The sequence below is a fragment of the Erigeron canadensis genome, chromosome 9 (assembly GCF_010389155.1).
Source record: "Erigeron canadensis isolate Cc75 chromosome 9, C_canadensis_v1, whole genome shotgun sequence".
Classification (NCBI taxonomy): domain Eukaryota; kingdom Viridiplantae; phylum Streptophyta; class Magnoliopsida; order Asterales; family Asteraceae; genus Erigeron; species Erigeron canadensis.
Window position 1 is genome coordinate 4,204,311 of NC_057769.1, and position 14,237 is coordinate 4,218,547.

At 29.5% G+C, this 14,237-nt stretch overlaps 1 protein-coding gene and 2 non-coding genes across 3 annotated transcripts; 2 read left to right on the forward strand and 1 right to left on the reverse strand.

Moving 5' to 3' along the window:
* Nucleotides 1-2,413: 2,413 nt before the first annotated feature.
* Nucleotides 2,414-2,494, forward strand: TRNAL-AAG. The gene has a single exon. It is a non-coding gene; the product is annotated as a tRNA-Leu (tRNA).
* A 7,762-nt stretch (nucleotides 2,495-10,256) lies between these two features.
* Nucleotides 10,257-10,781, reverse strand: LOC122581583 (uncharacterized protein At5g39865; the record flags this gene model as incomplete). The annotated part of the gene is made up of 1 exon (XM_043753818.1): nucleotides 10,257-10,781. A coding segment is annotated over one exon (525 nt), but the record flags the coding sequence as incomplete, so codon positions are not given.
* A 3,042-nt stretch (nucleotides 10,782-13,823) lies between these two features.
* On the forward strand, nucleotides 13,824-13,896 carry TRNAR-CCU. The gene has a single exon. It is a non-coding gene; the product is annotated as a tRNA-Arg (tRNA).
* The last annotated feature ends 341 nt before the right edge of the window (nucleotides 13,897-14,237 follow it).

Sequence of the window (14,237 nt, forward strand, 5' to 3'; positions counted from 1 at the left end):
TGCAACAATTACTTTGTTAAATTCTATATATAGTAAAAGAAATTCGATTCCGATTTCGATTCAAATACTAGTATATTTTTGACTCGATAACGACGTATGCAAAATGTTGTACCATTCAACCTTTTTTTTTAGGGCATTTTATTTTATTTCTACTCCTAAATTACATGTGTTTCATAAATAAATTAATTTACTTTATAACTATTAATTATAACTAATATAATTTAGATAACTATAAATACTTAAATAAATCCTAACTTATTACGTAAACCTCGACTTTAATTGCAACAAGATATATGAACTCAATATTAAAATATTGATAACACCAAAAGACTTTCAACTTTTCAAAATTATATATTGACTTTCAATATCTTATTAAATACTTTATATTTATTTATATTATTTTTATTTTTTTATAGAAAATATAGTATCACCCTAATCATTTACATCCAATCAAAAAGTTTAATTTGATCCTGAAATAGATTTTGTATGTGTTATAATTAAAATTAATAGATTAGAAAATATGGTTCAAACTTTTTTCAAAGACAACAGACTTCAATCAACCAATCTAAACACTTAATTTTTTCAAAATTAATAAATCAACACTTGTCTAAATTAGTTTATATTTTTTGGTTTTCCATCACCCATTTACATTTTAACGCAATTTAAAAATAATTAATGTTTTATTGCATAATGTCTATTTAATAACAAAATATAGCTAAAAAGTAGAAAGGTTATAACATTTGGTTTAATACGAATTAATATTTATATTAATGTTTTATTTTATATTATTAATTATAATCAAACTAATTTTAATATTGTTGTTATTAGTAATTGTAATTAGATTATAATTATGATAATTATTTTAATAATTAGAATCAAACTATATTTAGGATACAAAATATTCTTATATAAACTAAACCTTACAAATAATATCACAACACGTGAAATCATTAAAAACCCCACAAACTAGATGTACCTTTTATTATTCTTAATAACCATGGCTAACGAAAATAATTTATTTTTTTGCAAGACATCAATGAGAACTCGGTCAGTTGTGTAATCAAGGTTAAGATATTGCTTATTTAGAAGAGTTTTTTATAAAAGAAACTCTGCTACACCAGCCAGCCTTGATATAATTTAACATTTAGTATTTACATTTGAAGATCTCAATTCTTTTTTACATTTAACATATAAGTTTTTTTTTGTTCCATATACTACATATTATATTAACAATGTTGTAAAACTCGTCTATTTGACATGGGTATAAAATCTAGTATGGAATCATGATGAAAGTATTATACCGGCATCAAATGACTCATACGAGATGAGTCGATGAGTATCCAATTGTGGTACCGGTGATAAGGTTTCCCCATTACTTTTTTTTTAATTGTAAGTCCTATAAAAGTTAATTAATTACTCGTATTTAACTCAGATACGTACACTGGTACTTTTGAGCCTAATGAGTGGGTTTACACTGAAATTTATTAATTTAATGTTAAAATTTTATACCAGTTGTACTATTTAACCTTAAAAGACAACAACTTACTCAACGTTAGAAAGATTAAGCCATACAAAATGTTTAAAGGCTAAACCATTGAATTGATGGACTTTGAGGTACATTATTAATTAACCAATAACCCCAGTTTAACTTAATTGCTTTAAGAGCGATCCACTGGCAAATACTGACGGCCTAGTGTGGCCGCCGTGTAGGGGCATGCGAGTTTTATTGACAGATTGGGGTTAAAAACATGATTAGGTCTTTTGAGGTTTTTTCCATATAGATCAATGGCATATGATCTTACTGTCTTTCTAGAAAAAGCCAATGTGGAAAACCAATTTTATTTTAACGGTTGGTCTGTATTTGACATTACTACCTCATCATACAATAGTATACCTTGTACATACTCTAAACTACCATATGTAAACTACAAGATATTACAGCTGATTCAAGGGGGAAAAAAAACTCAAAAGACTTATCATTATAGAGAATCAAACCCAAAAAAATATAGAGAAACCAAAAATGTATCTGCCAGTTGAGGTAACTATAAACCACTTGGTAGAAGCTGCCTCTTGGGGTAAAAGTTATGGTTCAATCTACTATTTGTGAAATTCTTTTAAATGTTTTTCTCATGTTTCGAATTTGAGACCTTCAGCATGTAAAGTTGGTGTTCAACCATTAAGCTATAGTACTATTATATTTTGAATATTTTTCATGAAACAAAAGCCAACATAAACAAATCCATCATTAGACTGGTTTTCAGTTCAAGAATCGGGTCGATCGGGTGTCTTCATTCATGGAGGTTAGTTCGTCAGTCGTCCACTATTTTAATAGTTACATAAATATTGCTTATCATGGGCCTATGGTCTACTTCGTATTTCATATATCTAAGTAAAATTTACTTTCAATCACAAAGTCGAGATGGCCGAGTTGGTCTAAGGCGCCAGGTTAAGGACCTGTTCCGAAAGGGCGTGGGTTCAAATCCCACTCTTGACATTTTTTTTTGATCTATATTTTATATTTGGTTTAATACAAGGGTCTTACGACATTATCAATATTGAATGTTAGTTTATATTAATTTAATAATTAGTTTACTATTTTTGTTAATAAATATATATATATATATTAAAACTTTGACTTTTTAATATTGAGATATATTTTTAGAATATGTTTATCGAAATTGTTTACTGTAACATGCTTAGTGATATTTAAATATTACGAAATTATAATATGTTCATCAAAGTTATAAACTGTGATATAATTAGCGATACTTGAATATTAAACAGTTTAATAAGTCACTACTATTTTATTTGTTTTAATGTTACATGTGATGTATTAAAATTTTTATTTGTACTATTAGAAATAATATATTAACTTAGATGAAATATACTATATATATTATTCGGTACATGGGATCAAACGGTTTCTATCAATTTATCGTTTTTTACTATATATCTCTCAATTAATTTGAATATGACAATATTATGGGTGTTTCTTATTAATTTGATGTTTTAACATGTTTTATTTTTCTTATATGTGTCATAAAAGTTACTAAAAAAAACTTTAAAAAATAATAACTGTAAATAACTTAAAAATCTTATAAAATTTACATTGAATTTTATTTATTTTTACTTAATTAATTTTGTATTTATAAGATAGAGCGTATTATTAGTATAAATATTAGTTATTATTCTATTGGATATATATATATATATTAGCTATTGCTTTTTATTTATTATAAAAAATAACGATAAAGATAAAATAAGAATAATAGATAAAGATTATTATATTATAATTACAGCTTACATTTAAATAATATAATAAAATATTAATATAAATATTAATTCGTATTAATCTTAATCTCTAATTTTCAGTTATATTTTGTTATTGGATATATATCATGCAACAAAGTATCAAATAGTTCTCTGTTGGATTAAAGTGTAAATTGGTGATAAAAAACAAAAAAATAAAACTTTTTTTAGAATGGGCTATTAGTTGGTTAGTGGTTCGAACCCTAACAGTGATATCCAAACGGGTAGTATACTAGCAGTTGGAACCCGAAGGAACCCCTAGAGACCAAGGGTGCGATAACACACCTCGCACATGTCTGAAGAGGGAAATGTCTGAAACCATGAGAAATTGATATTCAATTTCTGGTCTCCAAGCCAATATTCCCTCTCTCATAACCGCCAAAAAGGGCCCCAGTCCTCAGGTGGCCACTTGATTTAAGACCAAGTGATTAAATATAAATTAATTTAAACATGTGGTGATTTAATTAATTTTGAGGAATAGAAAACTGCAATTATTTAATAACTTATTAAAGTAACGGTCTTCTATTATATAAAAAGATGGTATTCAATTAACTGATGTCACACATCTGAAAAGAAATTTTTAGACATGTATATTCGGGCAAGTAAAATGTGTTTGAAAGGATTGTTTTTTCCAGCTAGTAGGTCTAAAATTATGCTCAATAGTTAAAACTATTTTTTATCTACATACAATATTTGATTAAATATAAATTATTACATACGTATTTTTTTCTTTAATCAAATTATTTTTTATGTATTATTCAATAGCAAGTAATATTTTTTCAATAGGTGTAAGGAGATATTAAACAACTTTTAACATTCTATAATATATTTGTTTTATATGTAATCAATTTATTTAGTTTGACGAATATCTATAAATTATCATAAAGTCTCAAAACATATTGAAACAGAATCTACAAGACATGATTTGAATCAATCTGTCTATCGGATGAGACTAAAGACTAGTTAGAATATCATAGGTAAATATAAATATAAATATTTATATGATATGATGGTTGATAATTACTTTAAGGAATGCTTAATTTTTATATATAACAATTTATTATGTGTTAATCACAACTTTGAGGTTATGTTTGGTAGAATCCTAGTTACATTATTTTGCTCCATTTTAACCCAACAGAAATGAAACTTGATGTGTAATTCTATGGTATTTTAATTTAATATTTAACATCAAAAGGGGTGTTTATATATGTACAAGTTTAATAGTTGGATTTACTTTCTGGGAAATTCATAACACTCTCCAGGCTCCACCATAAATTCAAAACTTTAAAGGAATTGACGTAAAAACTACTATTTTCTTGAAAGTTAGATGGCGATATAGTACTTAAATTAGGTAGATAATTATTGCAAGGAATAGGTAATGTTACGTTTAATGAGGGTTTTACTAACTAGCACAAATATAGGTAGAAAACATAACACACTTTTGTTTATTCTCTTTACAAAAGATTGGCAATCCTTGTTATAAATTCATGAATGAAATATAGACATTTACACATCAAAAGCAAGTAAAACTTATACTTCGACATTGATATTTCCCATTAGTGATTGATTAGAAAAGAATCTTTGTCTGATTTTATTCATGGCTTAGCAGTTTATAGATTGTTTCTATTAAGAGGTTTTGACTACAAACTCGAATAAAAGTTCCCAAAATTTTCACTGGTATGTTTAATCAAGATAAGTCTTTTTACTATGCCTACGTACACAAGATCTAAAATATATTTCACAAACAAAAAAAATGAATTGAGAGCATCACATGTTAAAGACATACTTACATAGTGATGACTTTATATATTGGTTTTGAATAATATATAAGCCAATATGCGAGAATCTACGTATAATAACAAAAATATCAGCATTGTTTAAAATTTTTTTAAGTTAATTAGTTTATAACCATGAGGTAACCATATTAGTATATTACCAAAAGCTTTGCATGATTGCAAAAAGCTTACCCAATATTTATAGTCTTGATAAATGTTTTTGATATGTTATCATACTCTCTATGTATTAAAAATGTACATATTCCTCTCTATAAATCTTGAATTAGGTTTGACTGTACTTAATTTAATCTTTTTAGTGATCGATAGATTCTTCTTTATGATACAAGATGTCAGTGAATGTTATTCTAATTCAGATTCATGTGGACTTCTTCAATTGTCATATATTATAGAAGGTATAATCTCTTTATTTATTTTTTAATTTCTAATTCGTATGTGTTCTTTTGTCTTATACCCTCAAACGTTAGACCGAAAGGAGTGGTTCCTCGCCCAAAGTTGCCTAAAGTCGCCCCCCTTCGGCAACTCCCCTTTCAGGCGACCTCCACAAATCGCCCCTCCTCTTTTGACTTTTGCGTGGATCAAGAAAAAGACAAAGAATATTCCTTTTATTATTATTACTAGTGCTTAGACCCCGTGCGATGCACGAACAACCTAAATAATTTTTCTTAAACTTTATTTTAAGATTGTATCAATGAATAAATATAACTGAGTTGGATATAATAAAAATATTCTTATGAGTTGATTAATTTAAAGAAGAAGAATTCTAGATATACCTTGAGATTTATTAATGATACACGAGGGCTTAAAACGCGTACATTGCACGCCGGAGAGAAATTATAAAATGGATTGCCCATAGTAGGCGCATATAAGAAGGATTATGTTGGTTACCTGGATGTGATAGGTATTATGAATTTTCTCCCACTTTGATATATAGACCCACGTGCATGCGCTATAACCTTAAATAATTTCTTTAACACCAGTTCAAGCATGCATGTAGCGAAGTAAATGTACTCCTATTACAACTAATGACCATTTTAAAAAAAATTAATGACTTAAAATGCATAGAAAAGTCTTATTTAGCACTAAAATAAACCAAATATACATCGTAATTTTCATCACAAATTTGATAGGTCGTTCTTTGTATAAGATTTGAAATTTTTTGATCATTCATTTTAACTCCAATAGCACCAGTGGCATTTACAATCCTAACTTGCACGTTAAACCTACCAAAAAAAAAATAGAGATACAATTTTACCACACAACTTAATGATTATAGAGTTTTAATATGAAATATAAATATATACCTAGGATTGATGAGAACTCCTTCTTTGTTACATGAACAACAAATCCACATTTTGTTGTCCCTTAAAGCATCAATAATGTCGATTGCATCCATGTAGAGATCGGTCAACTTAACTTCTTGAGAACAGTTCACACATTCCATTGAATACCATAACTGGTCGGTTGGAATAAAACCGATTGTTGCAACAACAACCACTTTATCAAACTGTCAAAATGAAAATGTTTATACATTAGAATGTTAAAAAGCTAGTTATAAATTCGAAAGAAAGTTATGTTAAAAAGTAATCTAATCAAAAAAGAAAAATTCACAAACAATGAATACTTACATGTTCGTCCATCAGGATCATCTCAATACTACTTATGTTATTAACATCGCCATATAGAGGTTGCTTCCATAGCCGCAAATTCTAACCGTTATCATACATGGCTTATTATTTGGACGCAAATTTCTAATTGAAACATGGTTTAGTGAAGCCATGCTAAAATTGATCTGTTATGTGTTTACATATTCAAATTTTCGAAAATTTGAACTTCTTGAAAGCATAACTAATCCGTAGACCTTCCAAGGAGCAATATTGTAATGATTTTTGGGCTTTCTTGCATTTTTAAGCATGCCACATAGGCAATAACTAACAAATTTTGAAGTGAAATTTATATAATGTAGGGATTATTTTCTCTTCTCCCTCTATATATATTCAATACTTTCTTACCCCACATGCCACATGGTGCAAGTCGTCTCACTCTCCAAAATTCACTCACTTCTACCTTTTTTATGGAGCAACTCTTCTTACACCACATGATACATGGCGCAAGTCGCCCCTCCCTCCCTCCCTCCCTTTCTTCCCACTCCTCTTAGTCTTATAGGATTAATGTAACGAATTGGTAGAGCAATATAGTTAACGAATTGGTCACGTTTTGAAAAAATCTATAAAAGATGATGACCATAAAACTAGAAAAAATCAAATAAAGTAATTTATAGCTTAGCCTTATCAACAAGCAGATCAAAACCGACACTTTGGACTACTGTGTGATATGAAAGTCATGATTTAGGATGACACTTGCTACCAAAAAGCACTTGCTTTTATTTTTTTGATGCATGATTTGTATCTTCTTCGTGTTGCAATTGGAAGTGGGGGCCTTGTATTATTATGGAAATTGGGTGTATTGATGCTTGGGAAATTAAAGTATAATGACAATATGTGGGGTTCATATCATGTTACATGTTCTTTTAACAATCTTTCATTATAAGGTGTACATGTTTTCCTTTATCTTTTGAAGACCCGATATAGAGTAACTTAATATTTAAGCTGAGTAAAGTGAAGGGTGAAATCTGCTAATCACTCATGTTCGATCATTTACATATACAAGATTTATACTTTGAATATTTGGAGCTTTCAAAATAAATTCGAACAAATTAAACAAGTTTCATAAGGATTAAATACACATTGTATTTTGTCTCTCTATTAAAAGGAAGGATTCGAATTTTTGGTAAGAAGTCAAAATGGTAGATTGTGACAAAAAAGCATGTCTTGTTGGCTAAGATCTCTCCCAATTTAGAGATGTAGAGTGGCCATCTTATATCACTCATAGATCATCATCATCATATTTTCTTTGAAGCAAAACTTTGATAGACCAATTGCATCTATTATTAGTATTTGAGTGAAAATTTTAAGTTATGTACTTTAAAAGGGAAATGATAAGTGCATTATTGAGCTTAATTCAGCTTATATTATCAATTATCATTACAATCTCACTGGAAAAACACATTTAATTTTACATCTGGTTTCTTGCTTATATATATAGTCTCATTATAATATGTTATGGCAGGATTTAATTTTTGACATTATTATTTTATATAACATTTTAAGAAGGCTTTAACTATAGAAGTTTTTTTTTAGGTTTTTTATAAGGTTTTCACAAAATCTTTGATTTATTTTGGCCATACCCAAATAAAAATTCAAAAGGGAAAAATCTTGAATTTATGTCTAGTTATTATTCCAGTTTCCATGATGATACCAAGAATGTCTCAAAGATAAAAAAATAATAAATAATAATAAATAAATAAATAAATAAATAAAAAACCTAAAAGGTTTACTTTTTAATAGGTCATATTATTTGATTAAAATTTGAAATTCAAGTATGAATATTAATTTTTGAGTGTAATATAATAATTAAAGCTGTTCTAACTTTAACTATCTATGACAATTTGATAAAACTTATATCCAAATTAATATGCGAGTACAGTGCATTTTTTTGGACTGTATGGACTTTGATTGTGTTCACCTAATCCCCTTATTATTAATAGCGAGGGCCCAAGTTAAGTTAATGGCAGAATTTATCTTCGATTTTGAATCACAAATTACGAGTCCATAACCAAATTTGGGTGTAAGCTGTAAAGTGTTTTTATATTATATAGGTTTTTATAAAATATTTAAAATGCGTTGAAGTAAATTGTTGTGAGTTAAAAGGGTTGTGTAAGTTGTATAAACAGGAGTAGAAAAAGAAAAGAAGAAAAACATGAAACTAGCCATTTCATGAAATTTGTTTGAAAAAAATCTTTTCTTTATAATCGCAACGGATAGTGCAAGTGATCCCACCACCACATCGAGTCCAACTCTTCCAAACCAAGAACAAACGAACCGGACGCAACCCGTAGACGTGACGTAGTTATAGCATCTACGTCCAAAATCACTTTGGACGTGGGTCGGACGGCCTATAACAAACGTCCTTAGCATAATGTTTAGAGACATAGTCATTTAGAACAATTCTATATTATTGTTATTCTAATTAAAAAAAAAAAAAAAAAAAAAAAAAAAAAAAAAAAAAACCACCTATGATAAAACTTGGGCTGGAGCATAAGTCTTTATGCTAACCCATATAAATAAACTGTTGGACAACATTTTGCTCCCTCTCACAAGTTTGGGCCCTGGGCTTAAGTTTTTTTTTTCCTTGTCCAAGAGCCGGCCTGTGTAATAACAGTCAATTTTTTTTTTTTTGAAAGGTGATTTTGTTGGAAACTTCGTGTCGCGATTCGACAGCGAGAGGTGTAGCATACTTTGTCAATTGTCATATCGTAATCATCTTTATTAAGTAAAAAGAGGGTGTAATATGGTTGAATTCCTGATGGATATTCTTAAAACTTGTCATAGGCAAATTGTCACTATAGTCTTACAAATTGTCACTATAGGCCCGACCAAGAAATCCCCCTAACACGACACAAAAAGTCCTCAATGAAACTTAAATCTACTTGATTGGGCGAACGATCAAATCAAACTCGTGCCATAATGAAACATTTTAGTGCATCTTTGGTGACATATTGGTTCTTGTCTTTTCTTTTATTCGATTTATTATCTGAATCCTAAATTGTGATACTAAGTCTATATTTCTAAACTAAACTAAAAATCTATTTAAATTGAACAACTTAGAAAGTTTATCCATTGGGTATTACTGTATCAGGGAGCTACCTTAATTTCTACAAATTTGACCCATTTGCTTTTTTAGTTGGGCTAGCCCTTGATATCTTGGGTTGTAAAATTTATGATTTATTTATTTTTTCTTGTTTCTATTCAACTTGCAATTATATGCTGAATAATCAATAAGTTCAATAATCCTCCTTTTTTCTTCACTATATCAGAATCTACTTGATTAACCTCAATCTTTTCAAGCAAAAGGAAGTACAATGTTAAATTTTCTATGATAAAATGATGTATCATACAATAACCTCCATCCTCTAGCAAAATAAAACTCCAAGAACATAAAATATAAACCAAAAATTTTGAAAGAAATGTTATATATGATGATTTCCTTTGACTAATTAATCCAAGTTATGGTAACAAAAAGTATAATCAAATTTTAACTGCTTAAACAGGTAGGGCACCTTATGAGACCATTTTCATTGCACATGATACATGTCCTAAAACCACCATCTTCTATGTGACACTTATGGCTTCCATTGCATTCATTACACAATACAAATCTAAATCCACCACAAATTTCACAAATTCCGGGAGCCACCGCCGGCAAACCTGACAATACTTTTTGCAATTCACCGGTTTCATGCAGTTCCATCACTTCTTCTGCCCCTCCAATGTACCTTCCGCCGATGAAAACCCGAGGCAATGTGACCTTTCTTTTGCCTTGCCCCATTTGAGCCATCATTTTTCGTATCTCGTCTGAGAACGAGGAGTCCATTAATAGATCCCTTTCGTCGACTGGGACACGGAATCCTTGTAATATGGATCGGACGGTGTGACAGTCATTGAAGGTTGAACGAACCGCCCGGAGGCTCGTGGTGTATACAACCACTCGTTTATCCCCTCCAGGCACTTTGATTCGTTGGCCTGCGGCCGGCTTCAAAGGTTTGTCACTGACACTAGAGCGGAGCCAGGTGTCTGTATATATACACACACGACCCGACCGTTATTTATATATAAAATAAATAACTTTATATATAGTACATGCATGATGCATGTATTATAATAATAAAAGCTATATATTACATGCATTATACAGTTATACATATATACCTGACTCTGTTGTCGTTCCTAACGTTTTAACAGATTCATCAGCGGCCTCTTTGGCTTTGTTTGGAGAATCTAATGAAATGTATTCATCAGGGTCAGCTTTAGGTCGACCAGCGAAGGCACGCGTAAACTGATAAGCGAGACTGACACGGTGGAAAACGGACGGTCTCTTGGCTTCATTATCGGGATGGTCTTGTTCTTCTTTAATGGGATCCAAATTGGAAGCATAGTTATCACCGTCGATGAGACTTTCGACATCCTTAAGGGATTGAGGATTGAAATCTTTATAAGAAGGTATTCTACGAATGTTGGGTGTACAATGATCTATGTTGTTGTTGTTGTTGCTATCGTTTTTATTCGATGTAGATTGTCTTAAATATCCCCACATTTCAAATTCACCACAACACAATTCAAACAACATCCACACACATATATATATATATAAACAACCAAAAAGAGAAAACTGATCGAGAGAATTGGAGAGGGTGGTCACCTTTGTTCTCCCCTTTTCATGTTTGGCCGGTTTGTAATTATTTTGTTTTCTAAAATGAAAAAGAGGGGCTTAAACGGGTAATATTAACAGGGATTCAGGGGAATGTATTGAAATAGTTTGGCCGATTTTTGTTACTTAAATTCGTTATTGTTATTGAAAATATATGTATGTATGGGTGTTTGGAGTTTTGCTGTTTTTAGATGGTAGTAGAAATTAATTATGACAAAATTTGAAAAAAATGTTTAGAAGAAGATACAATAATATGAATTAGTTATGAGATGGTCATTGGATGCAATATATTTTTATTGTTTTTGAGGACCAAATCGACCTCATACTAAAAACATTCCTAGGAATAACATGAATTGTATGGATGAGACATGTTTTGTTTATTTGGGGACCAAATTTCATACTAAAAACACTCCTCGGATGATATCAATTGTATATATAGGGTAATTAAGATCAAATATGCTTGGTTCATGTTAAGGAATGACAATGGGAAAGGGAATGCCAAAAAATACAAGAAATAATGAGTATTCCTTAGTATTCCTTTCATCATTAATGTTGCTTAGTTTATAAATATATATCAATTAAATACTAGTTAACTAAATTATACATTTTATTTAAAAAATATTTATGAAATGCTAACATATCCCATTATAAGAAATGAAATATTTTTGGTCATCTTGAAACAAATTAAAAGGAATTTTATTTTTTATAAATGTTAAGATCGATATCATAGTAATTATATTTAATAACTATGACTATAGCTAAACTATAATATATATATATACGAAATATTTTATACACAGATTATCCGTTCTTGAGTTTTATCATTGATTGACATATGTATTTTATGTTATATATTATATATTGGATGTTGTAAGAAATATTGAGATAAATCATTTGGAAGTTATATATATAAACCGAATGAGAGTGAGAAACGGAAGTTACATAAAAATATGGTTAATTAGGATGGTATTCATTACCTAGTTTTATTACCCCAATTTAGTAAAGAATGGTGTATTATATAGTAATTTGTCATGATTACTCAGAGAGCTTATTCGTTCTTTAGAAATTCCATGAAAACACATGAAATGAATAAACATTAGTAGTCTCGACACTCCAAAGTCCAAATACTTTCTTACAAAGAATTGAAATATACATGGAGGACCACTCGATAAGACAAGACTCCAAGAGCAAAAGGTTTTCAAGATTTTGACAAGAGTTGGTGATGGAAATGCTTACGAGTGTTTGCCTAATTTGCAAAAATAATGGATGTTTTTCTAATTCATATATATGTGTTTCAAATCCAAAACATAAAGTTATTATTCATCCGACAATACACAACCGGCCCTAAAAAACTTCGGGCCTAGGAAGGGCCAAAAAATAGGCCTACGCTAGGAGCGACGAGTTTGACCGGCGACGTAAAAACAAATATACGTGCTTACGCAACATCTTAATTAGCCAATCAAAATGCTTATAGTTAATTATTAAAAGTAACGATACTATATATAACATATAATAAAGTGTATATATATATAATTTTTAAAAAAACGTGGCCCTTAAAAGAAATGGGTCCTGTGTAATCGTCCACTTTGTTCTATGTCTAAGCCTCTCATGCGACAGTATCATTTGTAGTTTATAAAGAAAAATCTGTTAGGTTTAAAAAATTAAACACAAGTTGATTTATTAGTTGTAGATGATAATTTACATCAAAATTCAAAACACTACATAAAGTTTTGAGACTTATAAGGATTAAGGAGCAATGCATTTAGGTCTTTGGTACTCAATATTTATCGATATGGCATTATGTGTTTTGCCGATTGATAGGAAAAGTGTAGTGGTGTATGTATTTGCATTTGTTAGTCTTTGTATCACTACATGATTCTCAAAGATGATCATTTTTGACTGATTTTCGATACACATTACGATTCATGTTATTATTGTGAGTACAATACAAGGATGACAAAAAGGGAGAAAAAAAAAAGAAAGTAAAATTAAAAGTGTTTAATGTTTGTTTCATCCTTACACATAAAACACAAAATAAGTAGAACACACATCGCATAAGACTTATGCGCGGTGAAATACCATCCTCACACATGAAACATAAAATATATTTCTCTAACTGCCTTAAGCAAAATTTAAATATATAAGCTTGTAGTTTTTTATTTTGTGAGTCCGTATGGTCATAATAATTGTGGTACTAATTGATCTAAGTGTAGCATTCGTAAAGACCGTCAAAATTCAACTATAATTATCCACATGAATAAAAATTGATATAGAAAGTCATATTCTTATTGGTTTATTGATAAAATTCATGTACTACTTGTTATATTTTTTAACTAAATAATAATAAAAATAATAGAGAATTTATTGGTAGAAACATCATAACAAAACAAACAAGCGCCTGTAGCTCAGTGGATAGAGCGTCTGTTTCCTAAGCAGAAAGTCGTAGGTTCGACCCCTACCTGGCGCGTTTTCTTTACAATCTATTTTTTTTTTTATAAATAACTTTCTCCTTAATAATATACCCAAATACCAATATATTTGGTATGTGACATTTGAAACTGTTCATTACTTTCCTTTTAATTTATGGATTATGGCATATGAATGTAACCATCTATGACAAAATGGTTATGTAATGTAGTAATCTACTCAAATGGCTATGTAATGTATACACCTATGTTTTTTTGGCTATACTATGTAATGACCTTTTTATTTGGGTCAATCAATGTAAAGACCTATGTATTTTTTTTGCTATACTATGTAAGGTCCGTACATATTTCACATGATATAGCCAAAAAACATAGGTGCATA